This window comes from Dromiciops gliroides, chromosome 4 (genome assembly GCF_019393635.1).
Source record: "Dromiciops gliroides isolate mDroGli1 chromosome 4, mDroGli1.pri, whole genome shotgun sequence".
Lineage (NCBI taxonomy): Eukaryota > Metazoa > Chordata > Mammalia > Microbiotheria > Microbiotheriidae > Dromiciops > Dromiciops gliroides.
In genome coordinates, this window is record NC_057864.1 from 179832400 (window position 1) to 179860293 (window position 27894).

General features: G+C 44.8%; 3 protein-coding genes across 4 annotated transcripts; 1 reads left to right on the forward strand and 2 right to left on the reverse strand.

Annotated features, from left to right (window-relative positions):
* Window positions 1-719: 719 nt before the first annotated feature.
* PSME3 (proteasome activator subunit 3) lies at window positions 720-5726 on the reverse strand. The gene is made up of 11 exons (XM_044000239.1): window positions 5179-5726; window positions 4385-4417; window positions 4186-4248; window positions 3522-3626; window positions 2685-2733; window positions 2277-2389; window positions 1964-2032; window positions 1582-1649; window positions 1436-1490; window positions 1209-1295; window positions 720-962 (listed from the first exon to the last, which is right to left on the reverse strand). Exons 1-11 carry the CDS (start codon window positions 5218-5220, stop codon window positions 882-884), a joined length of 765 nt encoding a protein of 254 aa, XP_043856174.1. The 5' UTR covers window positions 5221-5726; the 3' UTR covers window positions 720-881.
* A 2663-nt stretch (window positions 5727-8389) lies between these two features.
* On the forward strand, window positions 8390-17412 carry BECN1 (beclin 1). 2 transcript variants are annotated; one of them, XM_044005076.1, is made up of 12 exons: window positions 8393-8570; window positions 8803-8931; window positions 9399-9466; window positions 10773-10831; window positions 11489-11579; window positions 11688-11824; window positions 12004-12198; window positions 13664-13810; window positions 14187-14336; window positions 14618-14678; window positions 15214-15356; window positions 16156-17408. In XM_044005076.1, exons 2-12 carry the CDS (start codon window positions 8805-8807, stop codon window positions 16322-16324), a joined length of 1347 nt encoding a protein of 448 aa, XP_043861011.1. In that variant the 5' UTR covers window positions 8393-8570; window positions 8803-8804; the 3' UTR covers window positions 16325-17408. The 2 variants fall into 2 exon arrangements, with proteins under 2 accessions (XP_043861012.1, XP_043861011.1); XM_044005077.1 differs by lacking the exon at window positions 14187-14336 and having other exon boundaries at window positions 8390-8570; window positions 16156-17412.
* A 220-nt stretch (window positions 17413-17632) lies between these two features.
* Window positions 17633-27634, reverse strand: CNTD1 (cyclin N-terminal domain containing 1). The gene is made up of 7 exons (XM_043964812.1): window positions 27463-27634; window positions 25820-25895; window positions 21123-21297; window positions 20376-20538; window positions 19417-19561; window positions 18669-18765; window positions 17633-17803 (listed from the first exon to the last, which is right to left on the reverse strand). The coding sequence occupies exons 1-7, from the start codon at window positions 27632-27634 to the stop codon at window positions 17633-17635; spliced, it is 999 nt and encodes a 332-aa protein (XP_043820747.1).
* Window positions 27635-27894: the final 260 nt, after the last annotated feature.

Below are 27894 nucleotides of genomic sequence, written 5' to 3' on the forward strand. Positions count from 1 at the left end.
AAATACCACCCTCCCATTTGTAAGTGATTTAAGAAGAGCCAAATGGTTAGGACAGCAGTTTTTGCAACAATTCCCAACAAGACTCTGAGTCACAGGACAGTGGATGCCCTCCCATCCATCTCTCTGCTCAGGTGGAACAGACTGCCTCTCAGTGGAATCCTCCTCCACTTAGTCTGGACACCTGACTCTTGGAGCTAGGATGAACTCCTGAAGATGATGGGAGGTCGGTTAATAGGGTCAGGAATAGGAGTGGTGGCAGAGCTACATATGAAAAACTGAAAACCTCTCAATAAAGACATCCAAAAAAACTCTGAAAGAGACAGTAGAAGGTATAATATTTCCCAAGGTCCTAGTGGTAGGGGAGATGCAATTTAGGAAATACAACCTCTCCCTCCCTTCTCCACCCACTCCCTGCCCCATCATCAGGGATCCTCTATGTCACAGAGAGGCATGGGTAGACCCCCCCCCCCCATCCCATTCCCTCAAAGAAACACTAAGTTCTTTCACTTCCAATTCCCCCCATGCCTAACCAACTAACTGAAAAGGAGACAGACCAAGAGACCAAAGGTGGGATTGGGATGGAAAAAAGTTCAAGAGAAAGTGCATGTGTGCATGGACACACATATGCAAACACTCCAGAAATGAGTCTCAACAGGGCAGGTTGGGAATGGGGACTAGGGTAGGAGAGTTCCTGAGGCCTGAAATAAGAGGTAAACACGTCACAGAACTACATGAGAGCTTCATTAGACTCTAACTAAAAACAGAAGAGAGGTGTGATTACTATTTCCAGCCAGTTTCCCCATCTCGATAGTCATGTAACAAACCAAGGCAATGTCGGTCTTGAGCCAGACTCACAGAGTCCCCTGGCTCTGGCCCTGGCCTCAGTACAGCGTCTCTGCATTGCTGCTCCGGGGCCGCTTGATCTTCTCAATGTTTTTCAGGATCATGTCATGTAAAGTGACCTGAGAGAGAGGTTGGGGGAGGGGGAAGGAAAATCACCCACCTGGCTCTCATCCAGCATAGGCACAGGGACTTCAAACAGAGCTTTCAGGTCAAGAGATGGGATCACTGGATATCAACCACCAACTTCATGGCCCTGATCCCTCAGATGAGAAGCAGAATCTACCCCCCCACCCCCCCACCCACTGGAGATGAGAGCTGAGAGAAGCTAGGGTAACAGGAGGTTATATGGTAAAGGAGTCACTCACGTATTGGTTCCTCAGTTCTGATATGATGAGCCGAAGGCTGATATATTCCTTCTCATCAATCTCTGTCACTGTGCGTCGATAGTCTTCCTGAAGAACAGGAAGGAAGGAAAAAGGAGAGGAAAAATAGTAGCTATTTTTAGGGGCCAGACTGAGGGTCTGCTTAATTCAAGGCTTTTCTTCTAAAATTTCATACTTCCCATACCACCCACCACAATTTTCTCACTTACCACATGGGGATATTTGGCTATTTTAGAAACCAATTTGGCTCTTGTAATGTAATATCTGGAAGGAAAAAAAGGAAAGAGCGAGTAGTAGAAAAAGTCAAAGACTAACCCTACTCCCCAATCCTGGGGACAACCCCTTACAGTCCTACCTAGATATCTGGTCCAGATAAGATGCAGCTTCACTCTCCACAGTCCTTAGTTCTGCAACTGTCTCCTCCTGTGAGGGATCAAAGGATGGGATATGTGAAAGCAAATCTATTCACACTGACACCCCAGAGGACACTGGCTAGGTGAGATCCAAAAGAGGCAGAGCAGATGGGAAAATGCCTTAACTTCTTCCTCTAGATATCTCCTTCACCCTCATAATGACCACATAAGTAGACTTTCACTCAAGGATTTTATCAAACAAGCAAGCACCTATTTTGCAGAAGTATAAAAGTCACACAGGATTAAGACATACAGAAGACCAAATTTCTGCCCTTCATGAGATGGCAAGCTCACTAAAATCTTACCTAGTTCAAAAGGCATTACCTGGATGGATACACCAAAGTTGTTCCCATCTTCTATCCTGGGGATAAGGAGCTGAACCCACATTTTGACCTGGAAAGAAAAGAGAGCAACATGAGAATCAGGGACCTTTCCGTTGTAGAGCATTATTTATGTGAAAGCCACTGCTGTATGGAGGAAGAAAGGGAAAGGGTCACTAAACACAGAGAAACTTGGCAGGGCCAAAGAACTGTCCTTCCACCTCAAAAATAAAAATACAAAACCACTCTCCTCTTCACTAGGTTCCCCAATCCATCATCATCTGCACACCCAGCCCCCCATTCCAGTCTGGCCTTACCGTGTTACATTTCTCGATCAATAGCCGGATTTCAGGTTTCACCTTTTCAATAATGTCCACCAGCTGCTGGTTGCTTTTTAACATCCCATTCGGCATCACAAATACCTTGGTGCCTGGCAGGAAAAAGAAACGACTAATTTTGTCTGAAAAAGGTGCAGATATTTTTCTCCTCTACCCCTGGGCCTGATATGCCAAAGTCTCTCCACCACCCCCCCCCCAAATCCTCAGGGCCTCCCCCTACCTATGACACTAATGCCAGGTCAAGCCTTCCCTTCCTCCATTGGCTCAGAATACTAAATTTGGGTACATTCAATTCTAAAAAAATGCATTCAGACTACAGCTCTCTAGACATCAGATCCCCAAGATGGGGCTTACAGAATTAGGTATAGGGAAAGAAATGGTGCTTACCCTGGAAGGCCTCCTCACACTCATCCAACTTCCTCTTCTTCAAATTGGGCTATAGGACATACAGAGGTTAAGTGTTACCCTCATCAAAGACACCAATTTTTAAATTATTTTACTCTACTCTTCCCATAGAGTCCTGAAACCTAAACTGAAAGACCCCCATTATTGACTCCATTCAGTTCAGTCAACATTTATGTGCCTAGGTGCATGGCACTGTACTAAGATACCTGGAATAATGACATAACAAAGAAGAAATCTGCTCTCATGGAATAATCTAATTGAAAAGGTTAGATTCATTAAAGAAATGACAGAAAATTTGGTATGAGTTACATATAAATAAACACTAATAAACATTAAGAAAAGAAACGATCAATGTTTATTTGGATAATCTATTACGATTCAGGTCTTATGCAGTGCTTGCTTTAAGATTTGCAAAATGCTTTATACATATTATGAAATTTTTATAAACAAAGGTATAAGTTAGAAGGAAGGGAATGAGCTTAGATAGCAAGAACTTCCTAATCATTGACAGAGTATGAGATACAAATTGGTGAAAAGGTCTTGCCCATGACCAGATATCCTATAACCTCTAAAGAATGCACAGGGTGATTTCAGTCCTATTGGATCTCACAACATCTTTAGGAACAGGATAGTTAAGAGTCTCCTAGTGTTATGAATACAGAAAACAAGAGAATTATGCTAAATTCTGGGTCACAAAGAAACTGGCTCCTAATCCCATAAATAGGTCCTTATACTGGTCCTTTATGCAAACAGAACTCTGGTCTAGGGACCTTTACTGATCAACAATAAAGAGTAAAAGAGTAGTAAAGAGAAACTTACACCATCCAATCCATCATGGCTATTGGTAAGAAGGATGGGATCAGGGACTGGGAGATTCATGTCTGAGTGGATCTGGGTTAAATCATGGATGTTTAAGATAGGCTCCTGGAAGGGAAAAAAAACCCACTGTATGTTTTCAAGTTAAATAGAAATGGAAGGATGATTTAAGTTGGGGGGAGGGGGAGAAGTGGGGAAAGGGTATACAGTTGTGGAATGTCACTTTCAGATGTGGCCACTGTCAGCTGGTTGTGCTTAACCAATTTTCTTTGTTATATGGAAGGGTTCAGGGGAATGGAGGTACAATAGCATTTAGAAATTACTCCAGTGGTAAAACAAAAAGAACAAGTAAAACCTTTTTTGGTTTTTTGGGGTTTTTTTGCGGGGCAATAGCGGTTAAGTGACTTGCCCAGGGTCACACAGCTAGTGTCTGAGGCTGGATTTGAACTCAGGTACTCCTGAATCCAGGGCCGGTGCTTTATCCACTTTGCCACCTAGCCACCCCCAAGTAAAACCTTTTTTAAGGCGTTAGGAAGAAGAAAGTTAGAATACATTAGAATCAAACACAAAGCAGGCAATTCCAATTGGCTATGCAGCCAGCATGCTGAGGGAACTAGGGATAAAGGTAGCTATAGAAGGGAAGAGAGGGAAAGAAAGTATCTCTCACCTTCAAAAAACTATCAAGTTCTAACAACTTCTTTGGGAAAAAATTTGCCACCAAGTCTTCTGCCTGAAAGAGACACAGTGAAGTTGACTTACTGCTTGCTGGAGGGTTTTTGATCTCCAATCTACACACTCCCCAGTTTAGTTGGGTTTTCCCAACTAAATTAATCTTCTCTTCCCATCCAACAAGCAGCAGCACTCACCTCACTTGTGATCCGCTCCCTGAAAGAATCAACCTGCAAAGGGCAAGAACACACATCAGGACTTCCTCCAGGGCCTGGTAGCAGGGGGAAGAGATGTGTCCTCAGAAGCAAAACAAAACAAACCAACCAAACCCACACATATACAACCAAAAAACCGTTCCTGGTGCCTCTGCTCACCTTGTAGTTGTAATGAGAAGACGAGAGACCCCCAGATTCTAAATATTTTATTTTTTTGAGGATCCATTTCTCCATCTTGGGGGTGGTACCCACGGAACAGGGGCCGACACTCGTCGGTTTTTCCTCCCTCCCTATGTCAGCTTGTGCTCCCAGGTAAGGAGGCTAAGTAGGGGAGTGGGGACTTGGGGGCTGTGATCTCACAAACGCATCCCCCAACCCTCAGTGACGATGCGACTGCAACCCCAAGCACCTGTGGGATCTTGACGCCGGGAGGGGGGGTGGGGGGGTGGGACCGCAGGATCCATACGGGGAGGATTGGTTTTCGCTGCGGCTTGCCTAGGCAGACCCGGCCCAACACGTGTCCGTCAACGCCTCCCCCGAGCCCAGCGAAAGGAGAAGCAGCAGCGGACCCTGAATAGTAGCATCCCCGGGTGAAGCGACGCTCTGTCCGCCCCGAGGACGAACCGGTGGCCAGCCGGGGCAGGTGGAAGGATGGGGCGGGCCCAGGGCAGGGGGAGGGGGCGACGGGCTCGGAAGTCCCCTCGGGAGACAAAGGCGGCCGCCGGGGGTTAAGAACCGGCCCCGCGGGGTCGCGGGGAGGAGGCGGGGGCTGCTACCTTGAGCTTCACTTCCTGATCCACCTTCAGCAGCGAGGCCATGGCCGGGGCGGGCCGCGTCCGCTCCGCTGGGGGCTCCGGGGCGGGGTACCGGAGGACCTGGACACAGGCGCAGGCTCTGGCTTCCTTCGAGCCTCCACCGGCCTGTCTGGTTCCCTCGCTTCCTCGCTGCCTGCCTCCCGGGCTCCTGCCTGCCTTCCTGCCTCCCTGCTCGCTCACTCGCTTGCCCGCCCGGCTTCCGCCGCTTGCACCGGAAGGCGCGTCACAGCCAATCGCCGGCGGGCTCGCGGGCGGCACGTGCCCGGCGCGCGCTCTTACGCACGCGCGCCGTAACGCGCGGTGCTAGACCGGGCAGGAGGCCAAGAAGATGTGGTTTCTCTTGCCTCTGGTTTTCTCCGCCGCCCTGAGCAGAAAATTGGAGTCAGGGGCGCCCTAAGAGGCTAACACGTGCTTGTGCCTTCCTCCCTTAGATCGCGGGACATTACATAGAGAGTGAGAAAGGCCAGAAGGGCCCCGAGGATCATCAGCCTTGTTCGCATCTCTAGTGGAGGTGAGGCGCTTGTGCGCCGTCGCGTGCCAATGACGTCAACCCTGCGGTCTAGTTTCCTGGGCTGTCAGTGGAATCCAGCAGGTGCGGGAAGCCTCGGGCGGGGGCGGGCTTGTTCTGGGCCCTGTGATACTTGCCCAGGTGCCAGCCACCCGATCTGTGCAGAGGTATTGCACCCGTCTTGTCCTGTTCCTTTTACTTTAATCTGGCAGCTCTCTGAGGGTAGCGACTGACTCTTCGTCAATAGATTCAAAGAGTTAGATTTCAAAGGGAATTTAGAGATTATCTCGTCCAACCCCGCCCTTTTACAGATAAAGGAAACTGAGGCCCAGAAATGGAAAAATCGGTTGATCAAGGTTACTTACACAGGTGGCAGAGCCAGGTCTAGAAACCAAAGCCAAAAACAGACCACACCCTTCTCTAACCACAGTTTAGGACCATGGACAGCCAAGTCCTGCCCCATGTCATTCTCTTTGGGCTTCTCCTATTAGCACTTTGTTTTCTAACTCTCAAATACACTTCTTATGTAATGTTTATTTACAATGATCGATATTTAGGTTTTATACCCCACATGACTGTAACCTCTATGAGGTCAACAGTCTTATCTCAGTTTTGTATCTCAAGTACCTAGCAGCACATGGCTTTGCACAGGAGAAATCTCTTAGTGGTTTGTTAAGCTGTATCCTGTGTCTAAAGGGAGTTGGAATAACTAATGAGCTGTGGTGTGTGATGGGTCTTCACAGTTCCTTGAGTAGTTTGGCAGAGAGGTTGCACTGTTGTACTCTACAACCCATGTTGTCTCTTCCTTATAATGATGAATTTGGAGTAAGAAAAGACCTGAGTTCAAATTCAGTGCTGACTCCAAGATGTTAGCTTTTACTATTCATAGTTAGGAGGAAAAGTATAAAGAATAGCTTTATTTTATAGAAGTTTGGAAAACGCTTTATGTAGTTGATTCTCACAACCCGATAAGATAGAGATACTATGATTACCCTGTTTTAAGAGTAAGAAAAATAAATAATTTTTTTTTTTTTAGTGAGGCAATTGGGGTTAAGTGACTTGCCTAGGGTCACACAGCTAGTAAGTGTTAAGTGTCTGAGGCCGAATTTGAACTCAGGTACTCCTGCCCCCATGGCCTCTATCCACTGTGCCACCTAGCTGCCCCACAAATAAATAATTTTTTTAAGAGTGAAGAAACAGGCTTAGAAAGGAAAAGGCGTTAATTGCCCAGGATCACACTGCTGGATGTGGAACTAGGGTTTTTCCCCCCCTCATACTGAGTTCAGCACTCCATTACACTTCATAAGCTATTCACTCCTGGTTGCTTTTGTCAGTAAATATTTATTAAATTCCTACTATGCGCCAGGCCAAGGACTGAGGATACAAAAAGAGAGAAAAGACAGCCCTTGCCCTCAAGGAGTTCACAATCCAATAGGGAAGATAACAGGCAAACAAATATGTACAGAGAAGGTCTATATAGGAGGAATAGGAAGTAATTGAGAAAAAAGGCACTAGAATTAAGAAAAGTTAGGAAAGTCTCCCTGTAGACTATAAGATTTTAGTTGGGACTTAAAAGAAGCTGGTAGTAGGGGCAGCTAGGTGGCTCAGTGGATAGAGCACTGGCCCTGGAGTCAGGAAGACCTGAGTTCAAATCCAGCCTCAGACACTTAACACTTACTAGCTGTGTGACCCTGGGCAAGTCACTTAACCCCAATTGCCTCACTAAAAAAAAAAAAAAAAAAGAAGAAGCAGGTAGGCAGAGATGAGGAGGAAGAGCATTCCAGGCTTAGGGAGACAGCTGAAGCTGAGAGATGGATTTTTTTTTTTAATCCGTTGGATGGCAAGGAGGCCAGTGTTACCAGATAGAAGAGTATGTATGTGGCTGGGAATAAAAGGTGTAGAAGGACTTCCATTAAGGGCCTCCCAAAGGAGGGGACAAAGACTGCAAGTACTGACACTGTGGATCTGTTTCATGCTCTACTTACTCTTCAGATCATAGAATCTAAACTGTAATGTACCACAAGGGTCATCTGGTCCAATCCATACCTAAACAGGAATCACCTTTCAGTCACCCTGACAAGTCCCCACTCACACTTAACTTGAACACCTCCAGGAAGGAGAGCTTTCTACCTCCCCAAGCAGCCTATTGCCTTTTGGGGGGGGGGGGGGAGGCAAGCACACACACTGTTGAAAAGTTCATCTTAATGTCATGACTTTAGATCTATCTATAAAAGCCCTCAGAGACCATCCATGCCAAAATCCTCATTTTACAGTTGATGAAACAGGTTCAGAAAGGTGGTGACTTGCCCAAGGTCACACAGGTCATGGTAGCAGAACCAGGATTCCAACTCAGATTCTGTGACTTCCAGTTTACTACGCTGACTTCAAAATAGAAACAGCCCTGACACGACAGGAAACTCTAAAAGAATATGATTTCAGCTAAAGTTAAAAATCCTGAGAAGAGCCCGGGAATTCATAAGCTTCCAGTTGCTCCAGTTCCCTACCCTACCGCTCCTCTGCATGCCCGTCTTGGGCTATTCCATGGGAGGAACTGAAGTTCTCAATCCGGGCTACGGAGGCCGCTGTGGCGCTCCTCTTATTCTGGAAAGGAAGAGCCGATGCCTGGGATTGGTGCATGGAGATCGCGTCTCAGCGTCCTTCGTCACATCCTTTAGAGGACGGAAGTCCCGCCTAGTGGACCGGGAAGTAGGAGCGGGCCGAGATCCCGGCTGTGGGCGATGGGGGTCGGGGAGACGGGGATCTTGGAGAGAGCCGGAGGTGTAAAGGTGCCTCCGCGGTAGGCCCGACTCGGCCCAGCCTGGGCAACGGACTCTGGAACGCCGAGGTGAGGAGACGGCGGCGGCGGTGGTCCGGGACTGAGGCCCTGACCCCGGGGCGAGCCCGACCCCAACCCCGCCATAGCTTAGTACCGGCTTCAGCTAGCCCAAAAGTGGGTTCCCTTGTCCTGTGACTGCAGACCTCCGGGGATCCTAGGGTGGAGGGCTGGAGCGAGAGTCCTAGGCTAGAGAAGCGCCTCCGGGAGTCCCTGCCCCACGCTGACAGCCGGGTCTCCGCAGGGATGGAGGGGTCGAAGTCATCGAGCAGCACCATGCAGGTGAGCTTCGTGTGCCAGCGCTGCAGCCAGCCCCTGAAACTGGACACGTCCTTCAAGATCCTAGACCAAGTCACCATCCGGGAGCTCACAGGTCTGCTGCGTTCTAAGGGGTTGGGGGAGGGCCGTTGCCCTGAGAAATGGACCAGTCACAAATCGACTGGTCCCAAGCTGCAGGACCTTGGACAAGTCATTTTGCTTGAGGGTTTTTGTTTTAAGTAAATTATAAGATGAAGTTGAAGGCTGTGGCTTCTTTGAGTTCTAATATTCTATAAGTTCTAGAATTCAATAGAGTTTTCCAACAAAAAAAGGCACCTACTTACTGCTCTTGTGTTGGGTCGAGAGCTTCGACTGAGGTGGAAAGGGGGTGAAATTTAAATGACCTAAAATTGGTGGTTTTTGAGTACAGGGACAGGTATGTAAAGTGAAACAACAGTTCCAACAAATGTAAATAGTATTCTAAAGGAAATGGGGGGAGGGGCCCAAAGCTATTGTATATATATCTTCACTGCTAGAGAAGGAGGTAACTTTCACTGACTGGAGTAATTTCTTCTTCCTTAGCTCCACTACTCACCACAGCTCAGACCAAGCCTGGAGAGACTCAGGAGGAAGAAACTAATTCAGGAGAGGTAATAAGGTTTATACTTTTCTCGAAGGTAAAATCCAGCTTGAGAAAAATATTTAGAGCTTCTACTCAGCTGTAGTGGTCCCTTGAACCTACCCAGACTCCTTTTATAGGAGGCATGCATTAGTGAGAAATATTGTACTTAAGGTATCTGTGAAACATCAGAAATGCATCCGAATCCCCATGGTGACAAAGAAGTGGAAGACATAACAATTTGAGGGAGTTCAAGTAATGGGATCTGGGGAGGCACTCCTCCTTGGAGCAGCTGTGACACTTCAGAGAAGACTGTTACTTGAATATAGGTGTTTTCTAACATCAATGCGGAATGACTCTTAGTATTTGCTTTTAATATAAAAGCAATGTGTGAACAGGTTTTGGTATGAACACATGAATTATCTAGTTCATGCTTTACTATGCTATTTTTAATCATAGGCTGGCTTGGTCTTGCCAGCCCAATTCTAGGCAAATTTCATCAACTATGGTTTCATCAGTATAAGGAATTGCCACACAAGAAACCATGCTCCCCTCTACCAGGACAAATTAATTGACTTGCTCAGATTCATGCAACCAGTGTGTCAGAGACAAGAAAGTCAGGTGTTCTTATCTTGAAAGTCAAATTTCTACTATATTATACTGCTTTATGTCCACAGGATGCAAACATTTAATAACTACCTAGGTCAGATTTATAATTAGGTAAATTTGCTCCTTTTTTCTGAGGGGGAAAAAAACAGATAAAGGTGCCACTTTTTGGCATAAGGACAGGACATTCAAAGGCAAATTGGATTTTTTTAATCATCTGGTCTATTAGTATAGTTAATCAAAGGTTGATTATACACATATTTTATCATATGCTGGCCTTGGTCATACTCTGCTAGTGCTGGGAACCTAACTACCTAAGCAGTCAGTCCCTTCCCTCAAGGAACTTTTATTCTAATAGGGCTGACCCTGGCAGTGGTTGGGGGAGTGGGAGGGAACACTTTGATCTGGAAAGTTATTGGGATGATAAGAATGGGCTACTGGGAAGTAGGTCACCCAATCTAGGGACAATAACTGAGCTGACTTATGGTTATTAGTTCCAGAATGGGCAGAGGGTGAGGACAGGGTATGAGCATAGTGTCGGATTAGTCTTGCTGAGGTTGTGAAGGTATGGCTAGAGAGTGGGGAGTAAATATTAGCATAATGATTGGAGCTTTCCTGAAATACAGGTGCAGGGCAAGCAGTTATATTCAGGAGAGCAGGGCTATTGTTTTGGGACACAAGCTGGTACCACAGTCTACTGGTATCTTAACACTGTCCCCTCTCATTTCCAGGAGCCATTTGCTGAAACTCGGCAGGATGGTGTCTCCCGCAGATACATCCCCCCAGCCAGGTGCCTATTATGCCTCAGCCCCTATTCTATACTAGAGGCACATAAAATACAGGGTGGCTTTCTCCATGCAAGATCTTAGGATCAGATGGCAATGGATAGCCATATGATCCTTCCAACAAGGCCATGGTGTCCTGTCTCCCTTCCTCCCACAGCCCATTACAGTCATGGAGTGAATCTAAAAAGGGCTTTCCCTGAGGCAGTTATTAGGTTGGGGAGGGCAGATCAAGTAGTGCTTGGGAGTATTAAGTACTGGGAAAAGTTAATCCAATTCACTGGAGAGGAGGGAACAGGAAAAGAAATCTGGAAATGGTTATCCTTGGATCGATATTGATGAAGTTGGGTTTTTTGGAGGGGGTATAATTAGGAAATGCTTCTCCTTGGCCACCCTCCCTCCTGAAGTTTCTATGTCTTGAGCCTCAGGTTGATGCCATGGTTGTTCTCTCCTCAATCCAATAAGACTAGCCTGTGCCATCCCAAGAAACATGATCAGAGTGGCTTTGAAGAGACCTAGAGCTAACGAGAGTTGGGGGAATAGGTTTGGCCCTTAAGAGTTTCTATGGCTTTGCTACCTAAGAGTCTGACCACTGGCACTTTAGGAGGTGGAGGGGGAGCCTCTCTGCTCCCTCATGTGGCTGGTGGGTGGGGGACTGTCTATAGGATGATGTCCACGGAAAGTGCCAACAGCTTCACTCTGATTGGGGAGGCGTCCGATGGAGGCACCATGGAGAATCTCAGCCGAAGACTGAAGGCAAGTGTGTCCATCTTGGGGGTATGGTCTGAGCTGGTGGAGGAAGATGCCTCTCACTGACTCCTCACAACGAACTTCATAAGTCACTCATTTCTTCTTATTCCTTAGGTTACTGGAGACCTTTTTGATATCATGTCAGGCCAGACAGATGTGGATCACCCTCTGTGTGAGGAATGTACAGATACTCTGTTGGATCAGCTGGACACCCAGCTCAACATCACAGAAAATGAATGTCAGAACTACAAGTGAGTTCCTGTGAGAGCCTGAGAAATGAGACTCTAAATCAGAGCCAGGCAACTGCTGCTGTCCAAAGTGCCATTTGGATGTAGGAGTCCCAGATTAATATTCTTTTTCCTTGAGTTTAGCTGGAATGCCATAGTATGAATGACAGGTTCCCTCAGATTAAATGGAATATCTTTGGCAGACGCTGTTTGGAGATCTTGGAGCAAATGAATGAAGATGATGAGGAAAAATTGAAGATGGAATTGAAGGAGCTGGCACTTGAGGAAGAGAGGCTGATCCAGGAACTGGAAAATGTAGAAAAGAACCGCAAAATCGTGGCAGAAGATCTTGAGGAAGTCCAGGCAGAGACTGAGCGGCTAGATCAGGAAGAAGCTCAGTAAGTGATTCATCTCTCAGTGCATCCCCCCTTTGAGGCTAAAGAACAGATGGCTGTGGCCTGAATGTGCCCTGGACAGTTCTCTGAGGCACAAATAAGTGACTGCCCATAGTTATACAGCAGCTAGTAAGTGTCACAATTGGAATTTGAACCTTGGGCTTCCTGACTTCAAGCCAGGCAGTCTCTCTACTATATCACTCTACCTCCTAAGGCACTGAGAATACAAAGACAAAACCCAAAAAAGGCCCTGCTTTTAGAGCTCAGTTTTTGCCAGGAAAGTGTCAACATATCACAAATAAATATAGACTCATTAGAAAAGGTTCATTTGGATTTTGGAGCTTGAGCTGAGCCTTGAAGGAAGCTGGTGAGGGATGGGGATTTAGCCTATGCAAAGGAACAGGATTGGGAGATGGGGTTCTAAATGCAGGAAACATCTCACAGACCAGTTTGGCTGGAATATAGAGAACAAGAAAGGGACTAATGTATGTCTGGTTAGATTGCTTAGAGCCAGATTGTGATGGGCTTTAAATGCCAGGAATAGAAGCTTGCATTTTATCTTAGAGGCACTAGGGAAGCACTGAATATTTAAACTTACTGGGCCTCAGTTTCATTGTCTGTATATAATGGTGGTACACTATGTATATTCTCATTTTATCCTCACAGCAACTTTAAGCTATACAAATATCATTATCCCTGTTTTACAGATGAGGAAACAGGGTTAGGAAGTAAAATTATTTAACCTGTGTTTACTTTGCTAGTAAGTGACAGATGAAGAGTCAAACCTAGGTCTTCTGATTATAAACCCAATGCTTTCACTATTAGTAGCTGATTTCTAAGATCTCTAAAAGTCTCTTCCTGGCTTACAATTCTGTTATTCTGTAACATTGCCCACTCTTGTTAGCTCCCTACTAAGCTGGAAGAGCTTTCAATCTGATGGTGAAAGCACTATGTTTACCCTTGCCCTCAAGGAATTTACATTGTATTATGGAGAGAAATACATACACAGCATGTCTAGCTGTCCCCAAAGTCATAGAAGGTAGAAATTGAGCTAAGCTTTGAAAAAGGCTAGGGATTTTAGAGTAACATAAATTCATATTAGAATAGTGTTAATAAGTGCTCAGATGGACAAGTAAAATGAGCCAACCCACATAGTATGTATACATCCTGCATGGTTTTAGAGGAAATCTTCTGTAGCTCTCCTTTTGAAAAGATTTGAAATGAGAGTGTTTTTATCCTTTTTGAAGGACATGCCCAGCCTGAAACAGATGGAATTTGACATTCTTTTCCTCCTCTCACTGGAAAAAAGGAAGGATGCCCAATATTGTGCCCTATTTGGCGACTTTGCACTAAATTCAGGAGGCTCCCAAAGCATCAGAGCCAAAACTATTCATTGGTTGGAATAAGATTGGTAGCCTTGACCACAAGAGTGACCAGCTCTTTTAATGTTTGCCTTAATTACTCACAGATACCAGAGGGAATATAGTGAATTTAAACGACAACAGCTGGAGCTAGATGATGAGCTGAAGAGTGTGGACAACCAGATGCGTTATGCCCAGATCCAACTGGACAAGCTGAAGAAAACAAATGTTTTTAACGCAACATTCCACATCTGGTAATATGGAATTCGGGATGGGAAGAGGGTGGGGAACAATACACATCTGAATTTTAGCTACTGACCACCAAAGAACCTCTCCCCCACAAAATGGACTATGTATTGTACTTATTATAACATTCTTTTAGTATGGTGTTAAGAATGGGGTAGGCATGAATACACCTCATAATTCTAGGGCACAAAATTACCCAACACTGAAGGGGAAAAGAGAACTATTAGGCCAAACCTTCTAGTCACATAAAGACCTATTTGTCCTATCACAGTGGACTGATTCTTGCCCCCCTTGCACCTCAGAATTTTCCCAACGTTATGGCAAAGGCCCACTAGGGTCACAAAGTTCTTTTTCCCCTGCTTTCTTTCCTGTTTTCCACCACAGGCACAGTGGACAGTTTGGCACAATTAATAACTTTAGGCTGGGGCGGCTCCCTAGTGTCCCTGTGGAGTGGAATGAGATCAACGCTGCATGGGGGCAGACAGTGTTGCTGCTCCATGCCCTAGCCAATAAAATGGGCCTGAAATTTCAGAGGTAGGGAGATTAATCTTTTTTGTTGTTGTGCTCTTTCTTGTTTCTCCATTAGACTGACAGTACATTTGCAGTAGCACTCTGCTGTATTCAGTAGATTAAGATTTTCCTCTGGGTGAGGACTACATCTCCTTCCTGAACATTTTTACTCCGTAAAGGGTTTTGTCCACAGGAGGAAAGGGGCTATTAAATCCATAGATGATTGATAAACTTCATCTTTATTAGAAAATAGTATCCTCTTGAATAGCCCCATTATCCCCCCCCCCCCCTCTTTTTTATTTTAGGTATCGCCTTGTTCCTTATGGAAACCACTCATATCTGGAGTCTCTCACAGACAAATCCAAGGTACTCTGGATATCTCCAATTCAACTGCATTATAGAATAATCCTGATGCTTTCTAATGAGACAGCTGAATTTTGTTCTTCTAATCTTGCACTTCAGCTTCTGTCCCAGACTCAGATGGTCTCTAAAATGTGAATATCTAAGATGCAGTTAAAACCCAACTCCTTTGGACCTACAGGGGAGACTTTAAATGTTTTTCATCATCTGCTTGAAAACTGAATGAGAGGTCCTAAGTTTTATCTAGTTGAGATGCAGAGGTAGCTACCTGGAGAGGGTTGTATAAATTGGCATGGGGAAGGAATTGCTATGAAGTAGATCTTTCTTGTTCCCATTTTCTAAATGGAGAAAGCAAACCCAGATTAGTCAGGCTGTGCCTGAAGTAACAAAGCTGCTCCACATTAGGGCACAAAAGAACCACCAGGACTTAGTTGCACATTATCAATGGGATTCAGATAGAGCATGGATTGAAAAGTCAGCAGGCCTGAGGCCATTTGGTTTGCTTTGGTGCCACATGTGTTGCTATGCCTCTCTCGAGCAGGAGCTGCCATTATACTGTTCCGGAGGTTTGCGGTTTTTCTGGGACAACAAGTTTGATCATGCAATGGTGGCTTTCTTGGACTGTGTGCAGCAGTTCAAAGAAGAGGTGGAGAAGGGCGAGACACGCTTCTGTCTGCCTTACAGGTTGGTGTGCATCTAGCCTAGAGTGAGGCTGCAGTGACAGCAGACTAAGCAACTTGGAAAGAGTTCATAGTGCAGGTAGTTGGGATAGTGTCATGAACTTGTAAGGCCTAAGAAGAGCAGGAAATCTAGCAGATGCTAGATCTCATGGCTTTGACTGTTGGGGACTTGAGTATTGCTCACCCTCAATCTTCTGCTCAGGTCCCTTGATCCTATGAATGGAGCAGGATGTGATCCCCATTCCCTGGAGAGACAGAGAGAGAGAGAATGTTACACTACATGGGTGTGGGGATTATCTGGGCACAGAACTCTAGCTTCTCTAGTTTCAAGAGGGTTTTTCCAGATGCTCCTGGAAATAAGCATTTTGATCAGATGTTGGCACCACCCTTCCTTAACAGGCAGGAAATTTATTCCATCAATGGGGCAGAGCCGTTTTTTGCTGGCCACAAAGACAAAGCATTTCCTTTCCTCTCTTACCTTTCTTCTCCATTGAGTTTAGGGGTGCTTTAGAGATCAGTGAGGGATATTCTGACCTCACCCCCCCACTACAGCCCACTCCCTGCTCCTATCCTTTCATTTGCTTCTATGTGCTGTCTCTGCACTCAGCAGTGACAATGGGGCTCTTGTGACAGCCAGCATGATATTTGGCTTTTGAGCAAATCCAAAGTACACCACCCTTCCCTGACAAGAGTGTTTTAATGGAGACAATGACGTGAATGGTCCCATGATCATGGCCCTGCCCGTTTGCCTGAACTGACTTGATTCTCAGTTACTAATGAGCTCTGATGTTTCTCTGCTGCAGGATGGATGTGGAGAAAGGTAAGATTGAAGACACAGGAGGCAGTGGCGGCTCCTATTCCATCAAAACCCAGTTCAACTCTGAGGAGCAGTGGACAAAGGCACTCAAGTTTATGCTGACAAATCTGAAGTGGGGTCTTGCTTGGGTCTCTTCACAATTTTATAACAAATGAATTTTCTTTTTTTTTTCTCCGTGAGGGTGAGGGAGACTTCTGCCTTAATGGCTTGAGAATATGTTTTGCTGGCAGAAATGTTATAAATTAAGTTCATTTAATATTAAATAGTACAACATGTTTACAGTACCAAAAAAGAAAATCCTCAAAGCCACTTTATTTTAAAGAATAACATCCTTTTGCAAGTAGTGTCCAGAGCAGTAACAAAATTTCTATAACTCTCCACCAGTCCATTTCACAACTTTATACTCTCCTTGAAAACAGAAAATAAGGTTGCTTTTATAAAAAGTTAGAGCTGAGTGCTTATCAGTGGATTTTATCTCCTAATTTTATGCATATTCAGCATAGAGGGGTTTTTTTTATATAAATGCCTCTTTATTAAGAGGAGTGAAATGTGTGCAACATTAAGTAACATGGGAAAATGTCATAGAAGCTGTGCCTGGAGGCCATATAATGTGATCAGAAGCTTGAAATTGAACACTTTCTCAAGTCTAGTGCTTATTGCCTATCTGCTCTGCCAACAGACACAGAGCAAAAAAAAGAAAGACATGAACCAGACTTTAATACTGTTTGGAACATTATGAAGATATATAATTATTTGCAATAATGATTTGCTGCAGTTTCTTACTGTGCAGAGGTGCGGTGCGCTGGTTGTAAAATTTAAAAACACTTCCATAATAAAGTACTTTGTATTCTGGAAAAATCAAACTCATATAGCTGTGTTTAAAAAAAAAAAAAGGCTGGGACATGTCAAGAAATTGTTTTGCATTTTTAGTTATTTCAAGTAGACTGCAAACTGCCAGTTCTGGAAGATCCAGTGTGTTTGCTCATTTCAGAGGAGTGGGCGATGGTCCTATCCTTGACTGAGAATGCACTTGGACTGGAGCATTTGGGACAAGAAATATGCCAGGTCACGGTGACCTGGGTTTTTGGTCCTTTTTTTCTTACTCTTACTACCTGTTTTGGGTTTATTTGGGTTTTGTTTGTTTTTTTGTTTTTGTTTTTTGCCAAAAAAAAAAAAAAAATCACATCTAAAGAGGAAATCATGTCTATACTGTAAAATCAAACATTCCAACCTAGCATTCTTCCCCCTTTTATTTTTTACTGAGGCTGCAAAAAATAAAATATCTACCATAACCATTACTCTGAAGATCAGCAAACAGAAAATGGTAGCATAAAATCAAACTTGAAAGACTTAAGATACTTTTGAGCTTTTTTTCTGTACTGGGTTATAAAAGATTAAACAGGTTTGGGTGGCAGGGAGGGTTCATGACCTAGAGTCTGATGATACTCTGGAAATTCACAGGCTCACATGTTGCAGGTGGCAGCAGCCCTCAGTGGTCTGGCTGCCAGGTGGTGCAGAAAAGGTTGTTGTCGAACTGGGGTGCTGGCTCCTACCCCATGAATCAGGATTGCATATGAAAATTCAGCAATACTCTCAGTGGTGATGCCGGTGATGCTGTGTAAGTGCTCTACAACCTTCAGGGAGAGAGACAGAAGCAGCTAGTTGTCTAAATTTTATCGACTTATTACACTAATGTGGTTTTCTAGATAGCCTCTGGAGTCAAAAGTTAACTAAATCTTCCTGTTCTGTGTTGTTTTTGTTTGTTTTGTTTTTGCAGGGCAATGAGGGTTAAGGGAATTTAACAGGAAAATTGGATCCAGATTATAATGTCTACTAGAACAAAACTGTATTAAGAATGGCTCCTCCTTATCTCTTAGCACTGCAACCTAATGTGCAATTGACTTTTACTTAAAATCTTTTAAGGGGCGGCTAGGTGGCACAGTGGATAAAGTACTGGCCTTGGATTCAGGAGTACCTGAGTTCAAATCCAGCCTCAGACACTTGACACTTACTAGCTGTGTGACCCTGGGCAAGTCACTTAACCCCCATTGCCCTGCAAAAAAAAAAAAAAAAAAAGATTTTAAGAAGTATGATAGTTGGCCAGATTAGTGAATGCACCTTTTCAGAGCATCTTAAATTTTGCTTTATTAAAAAGTTGAAAACGCAGGAGCAGCTAGGTGTCGCAGTGGATAAAGCACCAGCCCTAGATTCAAGAGGACCTGAATTCAAATTTGACCTCAGACATTTGACATTTACTAGCTGTGTGACCCTGGGCAAGTCACTTAACTCTCATTGCCTCAGGAAAAACAAACAAAAAAGTTGAAAACGCATTAATCAGCAACCTAACCTCAGTTATAGCTCTACTGCCCATTCATCTTAGCACCCTGATCTCTCTCATGCTAAATTTCTGATGAAGTTAAATCTGCCCTTTTCCTTTAATTGACTGGGGAATGTTTTTTTTATTCAATTTTGATAACAATGCTACTTAGCAGTGCATACCTGGCCACACCACTCCTGATTTTGGATGAAAGCACTGGCTGCAATGATCCCAACTGCCAAAAGCATGAAGTCTTCTTTCACTGACACAAATTTTCCCCTAAGCAATTAAAATCACAGTTCAGTTTTATAACTAAGGTGAGAACTTTGAGTGCATAAGTCTTAGATCATAGAAATTTATTATTTGATTACGTTGTATATTCTCATATGGAAAGAAATGGTAGAACCAGCTGGCCATCCCATAGGTAGCCTCCTCCCAACTTGGATAACACATGAGCCTCATTCATGTGTATTTGATTTACTGGTCTTTTGTGTTCCCATCTGTTATCCTAACAACATAATTGTGGGGCTTTCTCTCATCTGCCTTTACAGTAATCAGGCACTTTTGTCTAAGCTGCAGCCTTATGACTGGCTTGTTTTGTCTGTTTCCTGTTTCTGAAAACAGTCCAAGCATCCCAACCTATGATCAAGAATCAATAATAGGAGGGATAATAGGAGATGTCAATAACTTGAATTCATCTAAATATTTAAATCTTAAGTCTTTTGGATTTTAGTTGGGCTGAACTTGCTACATCAGAACAATAAGTTGCAAGTTAATAAATTACAAGTTTATGAGAATGAATCCTCTACAACAATTATCTCTACCAAAGTGAAGGGACAAATTAGTTGGTCCTGCTAGGTCTGATCCACTCCTCAGGTCCTTTTCAGAACACTGCTCCCACTATTTATAAATCTACAGGAAGTGCCTTACCCCTGCTGTTCCATGGATGTAGAGTTCTCAAATGATGCCCTCAGCAGGCTTTCATAGATGGGCTCATGCAGGAGATAGACCAAGTCAAGTAATGTCAGGCAGGTTCCATGCAGCTGTTTGGCTGAGACCAAACAGCCATTATACCCTGGGTGGGGCACAGAGAGGGGTGAAGTCTCTATCTTTGTCCCTCTCTCAAAGGAAAAAATTGACCAAGGATATGGTCAGATTCCTAATCAGGGTAGTTCATTTAAAAAAGTCATGTTACGGGGTAGCTAGGTGGCACAGTGGATAAAGCACCAGCCCTGGATTCAGGAGTACCTGAGTTCAAATCTGACCTCAGACACTTGACACTAGCTGTGTGACCCTGGGCAAGTCACTTAACCCCCACTGCCCCTCAAAAAAAAAAAAAGTCATGTTACATTAAGTGAGCCATTTCTGCACATGACTATGGAATGTAGCAAGCTATTAGGCTGTCTTCCTGGTAACTCCGTTCTGCTATAGAGTTGCTCAGTGAATTGGATATCTGATTAGGTCATGGTCAATTTCAAAGGTAAAATTGTGGAAGAGAGAGAAAACCCGTCAGTGCACAGGCTATACAGATACCAAAAAATAACCATGGAAGCCTTATTTCTTTGCTCCCCTCCCACCCTTTACCTCTTTATAAAGAAGAGAATATGCTGAAGGAGGTGCCTAGTGATTCTAAGCAGAAGCTGGCTATGGGGACTTCTCGATGTCCTTCCAGAGGACAGAATGCCTTCCCCAAAGCTAGCCAAGTACACCCACCTCCCAAGGCAGGCAAACCACTAGGCAGAGCACTCAAACTGGCTGTTCTCTCTGTCAGGTTGCCCAGAGCCCTGGGGCACTTCAATTGCCTCTGCTAGAGGAGTCTCAAGCTACACTTGGCCTTTCGGCTACAGTGTTTGCCTAATTTCCACTGAGATATCTTTTGAATGAGATACCTAAAACTTCTAGGAGCATCTCCACATATGCCAGAGGAGTAGGTAAATTGATCTGGAAGTTTAAAGACTTCAGAATGGCAAGTTCTGACTCCAGTAGTTCTTCTTTAGTATAAAGGTACCCTAGGGCATGGAGGAAATTCAGGACTGTAACATTGCTGACTATCTGAATAAAGAAAAGAGGGGGAGGGGACAGAAAAAAAGATTCTCTAATAAGTTGGGTTTTGGTCACAAACATTGGAGAGAGTGAAACAAGCAGGAGATCATAGATTTAAAACTAGAAAACCTCATTTGACAAATGAGGAAACTGAGGCCCAGAATTCAAAGATAGAATTTTAATTCAGGTCCTCATATTCCAAATCTAGTACCCAGAGATATTTTCCCTTTTAACAATCTCACCCTTAATGATTAAAGCATGTTGACTATTCAGGCACCTTATGCAAACTGTCCTTGAGTCCGAAGGGGAGGAAAGGTAACCTGTATACCTATATAAGATGGCATTAATCCAGCTATTGTGCTGTGAGAACAAGACTGCAGGTTCTAACAGCTGTGTGTGTTTAGTAGCAGTGCTTAGGAAGTGTAATTGCATTCTGGAGTTTCCACATGAGTAAAATCACCCAGCCCAGGGGTCGTTACTCTCAGAGCTGCCCTGTGGACAGCCTATTTTACTCATAACATCTGGCTGTCCACAAAAGGCCAGCTTTTGAGCACAGCACTGTGAAGGTGGAAAGAACAGGACCAACTCCTTACTTTGTAGTGGAAGGAAAGTTTGCTTGCCAGCTGAACACATGACACAAGTCGAAGTACAAATATATTGCAGAGTTGTTCTTTCTGGGCCCGCCAGCTCCAGGACTCTGCTTTCTCACTACCTCTCACCACAGGTGCTGCTTGGCTGCAGATGCTTTCTGCTTGCTTAACCATGAACCTACAGGAGTTGGGGGAGGACAGGAGTAAACAATCTGGACTAAAAACAAAAAACAAAAACCAATCTGGACTTCCACACATTCCAGAGGGAGCATTTGTTCTTCAAAACTCTGCTACATCTTAGCCTCTCCAATATCAATTTAAGACATGGTTACACTTGCAAGTAAAAAGGCTGGGCGGAAAAAGATGACAGAGGAAAGGCAGTGAGCTCTCGAACTCATGACACAATCACTCCAAAAAATATCTAAATAATGCCATAGGAAAATGCCTGGAGTAGCAAAACTCACAGAAGAATGTGCTGAAATCATCTTCTAACCAAGAACGGCTTGGAAGGTCAGAAGGAGGGAGCTGCTGTGCTGATACAGGAGTCAAGCCTAACCCCACAGTCACCCTGACACAGATCCAGTCCCAGGAAGGCCTCACCAGAGAAGGAGACCTCCAGAGCCTCTGAATCAGCTGAAGCGCCAGTGTTGTCTGGAACTAAGCTCACAGTCTTGTGAGAGGGCTGAGCCCTGGGCAGGGGAGAGACTACAGGGGTCTATGCTGGTGCTAAGGCAGAAATTGGGTTTTACACCCCTGCTGAGAACCAGGAGGTAGGCTCAAGCAGCAATGGCCCAGGTTGGGGAGGGGCACAGGCTCATCGGAGCTAACAACCACAACCCACAAAGCTGGTTGATTAGCAAGTTGGTCTGGGGTCATCTATGGACCAGGGAACAGGCCAGGCGAGTGAAGAACCTGATCTTCCTTAAATCATACCACCTGAGACTTCTTAAGCTTGGGATACTGTACCCTGGAAACAGTGCCCCACTTTAAGGAGCTAAAAAACAAGTAAAAGAAAGGCAAGATGAGCAGATAGAGAAAGGTGAGGACCATAGAAAGTTTCTTTAGTAACAAGGAAGACCGAGGTGCACCCTCAGAGGAAGATGTCAACATCAGGACCCCTATAGCTAAAGTTTCCAAGAAAAATATGAATTGGTCTCAGGCCATAGAGGCACTTGTGGAAATTTATTTTGATTTGGGGACCCTACCTTTAGGCTGAGATTAGAAAGCCTTAGGCCCTCAGGGTCTCTTCTGTGTGGAAGGTGCTGGTGCCCCTCCCCCTCTGCTTCAGCTGAGCCAAAAAGCCCCGTGGGCTGTACAAGACGCCAGGTCAGACAGCTGGGGTAAAAAAGCCCCCAGCTCCCTCTGACCTGAGTGAAGCTATCCGAGAGATCCCGGACTCGTCCAGGCCAGACTCTGGCGTGGGCCTGTGCTGAGGCACGTGAGGCTAGAGTGCGCCCCCCTCACCAGCCGCAGCCCTGACTGGCATATTACTTTGGTGTGAGGGTACAAAAAGCCCCGAGATTTGAGTGGAGATAAGATATATATTATATATATAAACAAGATTAGAAAGGTTGAAGAAGACTAAAGGGGGGCTGAGAAGAGGACTGGAGGATGGCTGACAAGATTAGAGGCGAGGCAGAAGAGAGACAGGGGTTACAAGGATGCAGGAGAAGGCTAAAGGACTAGGAGCAAGGAGGAAAGGCTGGCGGACAAGATTAGAGGGGCGGCAAAAGAGAGGCTAAAGGGCAGACTGACAGCAGACAGAAGGTCAGTGAGAGAGAAACACGGGTTCAGCTGTGGCAATAAGGAAAGGAAAGTTAGAAGCAGGGGGATTTACAAAGTGAAAGGGCTTGGAGTTAGAATAAAGAACCTGAGTGCCCTAAGGCAAGAGGGGGCTAAGGCCCTTATTGTATTAAAGAAGGTCCAGGTGCAGCAGGTGGGAAAGAAATGCAGTGGAAAGAGACACACCACAATGCAATCAGGTTGTACATTTTATTTCCCTGTATTCTTCATTTTAAATAGTATCTCATAAATAAACTCTGCTTTGATTATTTAGTTAAGAGGCTTCTTAATATTTTGCTTATCAATTTGGGAGTGGAGCAGTGTGGTGGAACTTTATAAACGACCCACGTTAAATTAACAGCAGTCAGATAGCCAAACAGTCAAAAGTCCCCAGATTAGTCCTCTAGTCAGATTAGCCCCAAAATTAGGCCAGTTAATTCAAAGATATTCTTACACACTCAAAAAGGACTTTGAAGATAAAGTTAGAGAGGTAGAGGAAAAAAGGGAAAGAGAAATGAGGGTGATGCAGGAAAGACATGAGAAAAAAAGTCAACAGCTTGAAAAGCCAAATGGAAAAGCTCCCTGATGGAAATAATTGCCTAAGAATTAGGATTGAACAAATGGAAGCCAGTGACTTTATGAGAAACCAAGACACAATAAAGCAAATCCAAATGAATAAAAAAATAGAGGGCAATGTGAAATATCTTCTGGGAAAAACTGCTGACCTGGAAAATAGGCCCAGGAGAGATAATTTGAAAATTATTGGTCTACCAGAAAACCATGATCAAGGAAAGAGCTTAGACGTCATCTTCTAAGATATTCTCAGGGAAAATTGCCCTGAAATTCTAGAAGCAGAAGCTAAAATAGAAATTGAAAGAATCCATCGATCACCTCCAGAAAGAGATCCCAAAAGGAAAACTCTTAGGAATATTATAGCCAAATTCCAGAGCTCTCAGGTCAAGGAGAAAATATTGCAAGCTGCCAAAAAGAAAGAATTCAAGTACTGTGGAGCCCCAGTCAGGATAGCACAAGATCTAGCAGCTTCTACATTAAAGGACCGGAGGGCATGGAATATGATATTCCAGAGGGCAAAGGAATTGGGGTTACAACCAAGAATAACCTACCCAGCAAAACTCATCATAATCTTTCAGAGGAAAAAATGGGACTTTAATGAAAAAGAGGACTTTCAGATATTTGTGATGAAAAGACCTGAACTGAATGGCAAATTTGACTTTCAAATACAAGACCCTAGAGAACTATAAAAAATTGGTGTTGGGGGACATACCTGGGGTCATACAGTGGGTGACTGTCTTGTGTCTGAGGCTGGGTTTTGGCTAGGATCCCCCTGGGCCCAGGGGTGATGCTTTGTCCACTGTGTCACCTAGCTGCTCCATGATGACATCCTTAGGGTTAAATTGAGAGGTGAGGGGAATGCACTGGGGGAGGGGAAGGGGGAAGGGCAGAGGTGAAATCCTACATGAAAGAAACAGGAAAAGGCTTATGGATTGGGGGAAGAGATGGGAGAGGAGCAGGGCAGTAAGTGAATTTTACACTCATCAGAAAAGGCTCAAAGACCTTAAACTCATCAGAGCTGCCTCAAGGAGGGACTAACACACACACACACACACACACAACTAGGTGGAGTAATCTATTTAATCTGGGCAGTAAATGAGCCTAATACTCATAAGAATTGGCTCAAAGAGGGGGGCGGCTAGGTGGTGCAGTGGATAAAGTACCAGCCATGGATTCAGGAGTACCTGAGCTCAAATCCGGCCTCAGACACTTGACACTTACTAGCTGTGTGACCCTGGGCAAGTCACTTAACCCCCATTGCCCCGCAAAAAAATAAAAAATTTTTAAAAATTAAAAAAAAAAAAAGAATTGGCTCAAAGACCTCAATATCATTAGAATTGGCTCAAGGAGGGAATAATGTACACACTCAATTGGGTAGAGTAATCTCTCTAACCCTGCAGGAAAATAGGAAGGGAAGGGGATAAAGAAAGAGGGACAAAAGAAGGAAGGACAGATTGGGGGAGGGGACAGACAGAAGCAAATCCCTTTTGAAGAGTGATAAGATGAAAGAAGATGGATAATAGAATAAATATCATGGGGAAGGGAATAGGATGGAAGGGAAACAGTTAACAATAGTAATCATGAAAAAGAGAAAAGGGGGAAAAATTGTACAAAAAATATTTATAGCAACTCTTAGTGGAAGCTAAGAATTGAGAATCAAGGGAATGTCCAGCAATTGAGGAATAATGGAAGAAGCTGTGCTATGATTGTGGTGGAATGGTCTTGTGCTATAGGAAATGACAAACAGGATGATCCCAGAAAAACCTGGAAAGACTAATGAACATCAATGTATAATGAAGTGAGCAGAGCTGGGAAGACATTGTGCATAGTGACAGCAGTATCGTTCAATGAGCAGTTGTGAATGACTTAACTACTCTCAGCAATTCAATGATCCAAGGCAATCCCAAGGAACTAATGAGGAAGCTTACTATCCACCCCCATAGAAAGAACCGATAAAAAGAACACTTGTGGATTGTACATATATAACCTGGGTGTGATCTTGTGGAGGGGGGGGGAAAGGGAGGGAGGGAGGGAGGGAGAAAAATTTGGAACTCTAAATCTTATGAAAATGAATGTTGAAAACTACCCTTGCATGTAACTGGAAAAAATAAAATAAATGTTTGTCGCTAAAAAAAAAAAAAGCTGGGGGGAGAGGGGATGGTGAAGGGAGAGGGGAAAACAAGGCTGGGGGTGGTGGAAGGAGAGGGAGAAATGGCTGGGGGCAGAGGGGGGTCAAAAGCAACACCAAGGTAAGAGGTGACTAGTACAAACATTTCAATAGGAGTGAGCACATTAGTTCATCTGAGAGCTATCTATTTGCAAAGACATCATATCGAGGGCTTTACCTTTCTAGGATTTCTACTGCCTGGTAGCTCACGGATTTTTCCAGGCACCATTGTTCGGACAGGAGAAAAATGAACTCTGCCAAAATAGAAAAGAAAAGCCTGAATCACAAGATGCAACCCTAACCACTCTGAACTCTTGGTGTTGTGTAAAAACCATGATATGACCCAAGAAAGAGGGTCAGGGGGTGAGAAAGATGAGACTAGAATAACTAAAGCCAAGCCTAATTTCTTTTGCTGCCAACAAGTTGATCAGAGGCAAAAAGGGAAGATGGGCTGAGTGCCAAGAACAAGGGCTTACCAAGTTCCTTGGTGACTTACTCCTGAAGGGCTCAGCAGATAAGAGCTCTTGCCTGGTACCAAAACACACCCCCTTTCCCACCCCCTAACGACCTGCTCATGTTCCTGACTACTGGGAGATTCTTGAATAGATGAAAAATCCTAATTCCTATCAAGTTTAATATGAAACATAAAAACAACCTCCTGGAACTTTAATCTTGTTGAAGACACCTTTTTGCTTAGCAACCTTCCTGTTTCATGGAGATTTCCCATGCATAGTTTAACGCCACCATGCAACTTAAAGTGAACATGATTCCTCTGGTCTGTTAAATGGGACTATGGTGACTGAATTCTTCCCCCCTCTTTTTTTTTTTTAATTGTAGGATTGTTTAAATAGGGATTTTGAAAACACACTAGGAAGGTGGGAAGGACAAGCCCTAACTGCCTCCAATATTTGCCTTTGAAAGAACAGTCCCAGTTGGAATTGTTTGGCTTGCAATTCCATCACAGGGTGGGAACCAGGGTAAATCTCAGTTCTTACCAGAGGAGCTTTCCAAGACCCCTGGGTTCTACATAAAACATCAGCAGCAGGGCAATTGCAGATGGTCAGATATGGAGAATGAGAACTGTACAGGTTGCCAAACCCCTCTCTTCACTGAGTCGTTAAATCTCTCTCGGGTATGTGCTTCGGTAAATCCAAGACAGCCCCACAACCGTTTTGACCCATATTTCGCTCGCTCACGAGAACACACACACACACACACACACACACACACACACACACACACACACACCCCTTTGTAAAATATCCTCGCAAGCACATAGAGAGCCCCACCCCCAACACACACACATATCCCTACTGACAAAGTGGAGAGTTAAGTTAATTCATTTTTGCCTGGATCCCCAATGCTTGGCACAGTGCCTGGCATATAATAAGCACTTAATAAATGCATCTTGAGGGGCAGCTAGGTGGTACAGTAGATAAAGCACTGACCCTGGACCTGGGTTCAAATCTACCCTCAGACACTTGACGTTTACTAGCTGTGTGACCCTGGGCAAGTTACTTAACCCTCATTGCCCCATCAATCAATCAATCAATCACTAAATGCATCTTGACCTGACTGGACCATGGCAATTCAGACATTAGGTCCAGATTCACTTGTGTCAAAATAAAACGCTAGGATCATTTTTTGTTTGATTTGGGGTCTGAATGATCCGGGCAATGGCTTGTTTTCTGCTGATTTAAGGCGGGGTGGGGTGGGGGGAGGAGTTGAGGGCAAGGATACTTGGTGAGATTAGGGCCTAAAGTGTCCCTGGTGCAGAACAGTCCCCTCCCCACCCCCGCCCCCCCAGTCCTAGGCCCACACCCACGATCCGGGTCTCCCTGAAGCTGCCCGCCTGCCCCCGGGCTTCCCGCACCGCCCTTTCATTCTCCTGGGCCAAGTGGAGCAGGGCGTCTTCGATGGTCTGCGTGTCTACAGCGCCAAACTTAAAGTCACTGAGGGAGGCCGACCCCCTGGTCCCTACGACCCCAGCCATAGTCAGCTGTTCCTCCGACCCTCCAGTAGACGTGAAACTTGACGCGTCTCAGAAACTTCGTAGTCTGCGCAGCCTCGTGCTTCCAACGGCTTTTCTAGGTTTCAAACGACGAACTCGCGGGCGCTACGGGAACTTTGGCCAATCAGAGGGTGCGCCCAGGACACTCCGGCCCTCCCTCGCCCCGCGCCGCCAATTCTTCTGAAGGAAAGACCAGCCAGACTACAAGTACCAGAATGCTCAGCAGCGAAGACTACCAAGGG

Bases quoted from the DNA above. Each gene is read 5' to 3' on its own strand.
- PSME3 (XM_044000239.1), bottom strand. From the start codon at position 5,220: ATGGCCTCGCTGCTGAAGGTGGATCAGGAAGTGAAGCTCAAG. The intron at 2,033-2,276 runs GTAAGGCCAGAC...TTTTCTTTCCAG, and splicing joins TGATCGAGAAATGTAACACG to GTCAAAATGTGGGTTCAGCT. The intron at 963-1,208 runs GTGAGTGACTCC...CCTCTCTCTCAG, and splicing joins CAGAACTGAGGAACCAATAC to GTCACTTTACATGACATGAT.
- BECN1 (XM_044005076.1), top strand. From the start codon at position 8,805: ATGGAGGGGTCGAAGTCATCGAGCAGCACCATGCAGGTGAGCTTCGTG. The intron at 10,832-11,488 runs GTGCCTATTATG...GACTGTCTATAG, and splicing joins AGATACATCCCCCCAGCCAG to GATGATGTCCACGGAAAGTG. The intron at 13,811-14,186 runs GTAATATGGAAT...TTTCCACCACAG, and splicing joins AACGCAACATTCCACATCTG to GCACAGTGGACAGTTTGGCA.
- CNTD1 (XM_043964812.1), bottom strand. From the start codon at position 27,634: ATGGCTGGGGTCGTAGGGACCAGGGGGTCGGCCTCCCTCAGTGACTTT. The intron at 19,562-20,375 runs GTATCTCATTCA...TGCCCCACCCAG, and splicing joins GATGCTCCTAGAAGTTTTAG to GGTATAATGGCTGTTTGGTC. The intron at 18,766-19,416 runs GTAAGGCACTTC...TTAATTGCTTAG, and splicing joins ACATCCATGGAACAGCAGGG to GGGAAAATTTGTGTCAGTGA.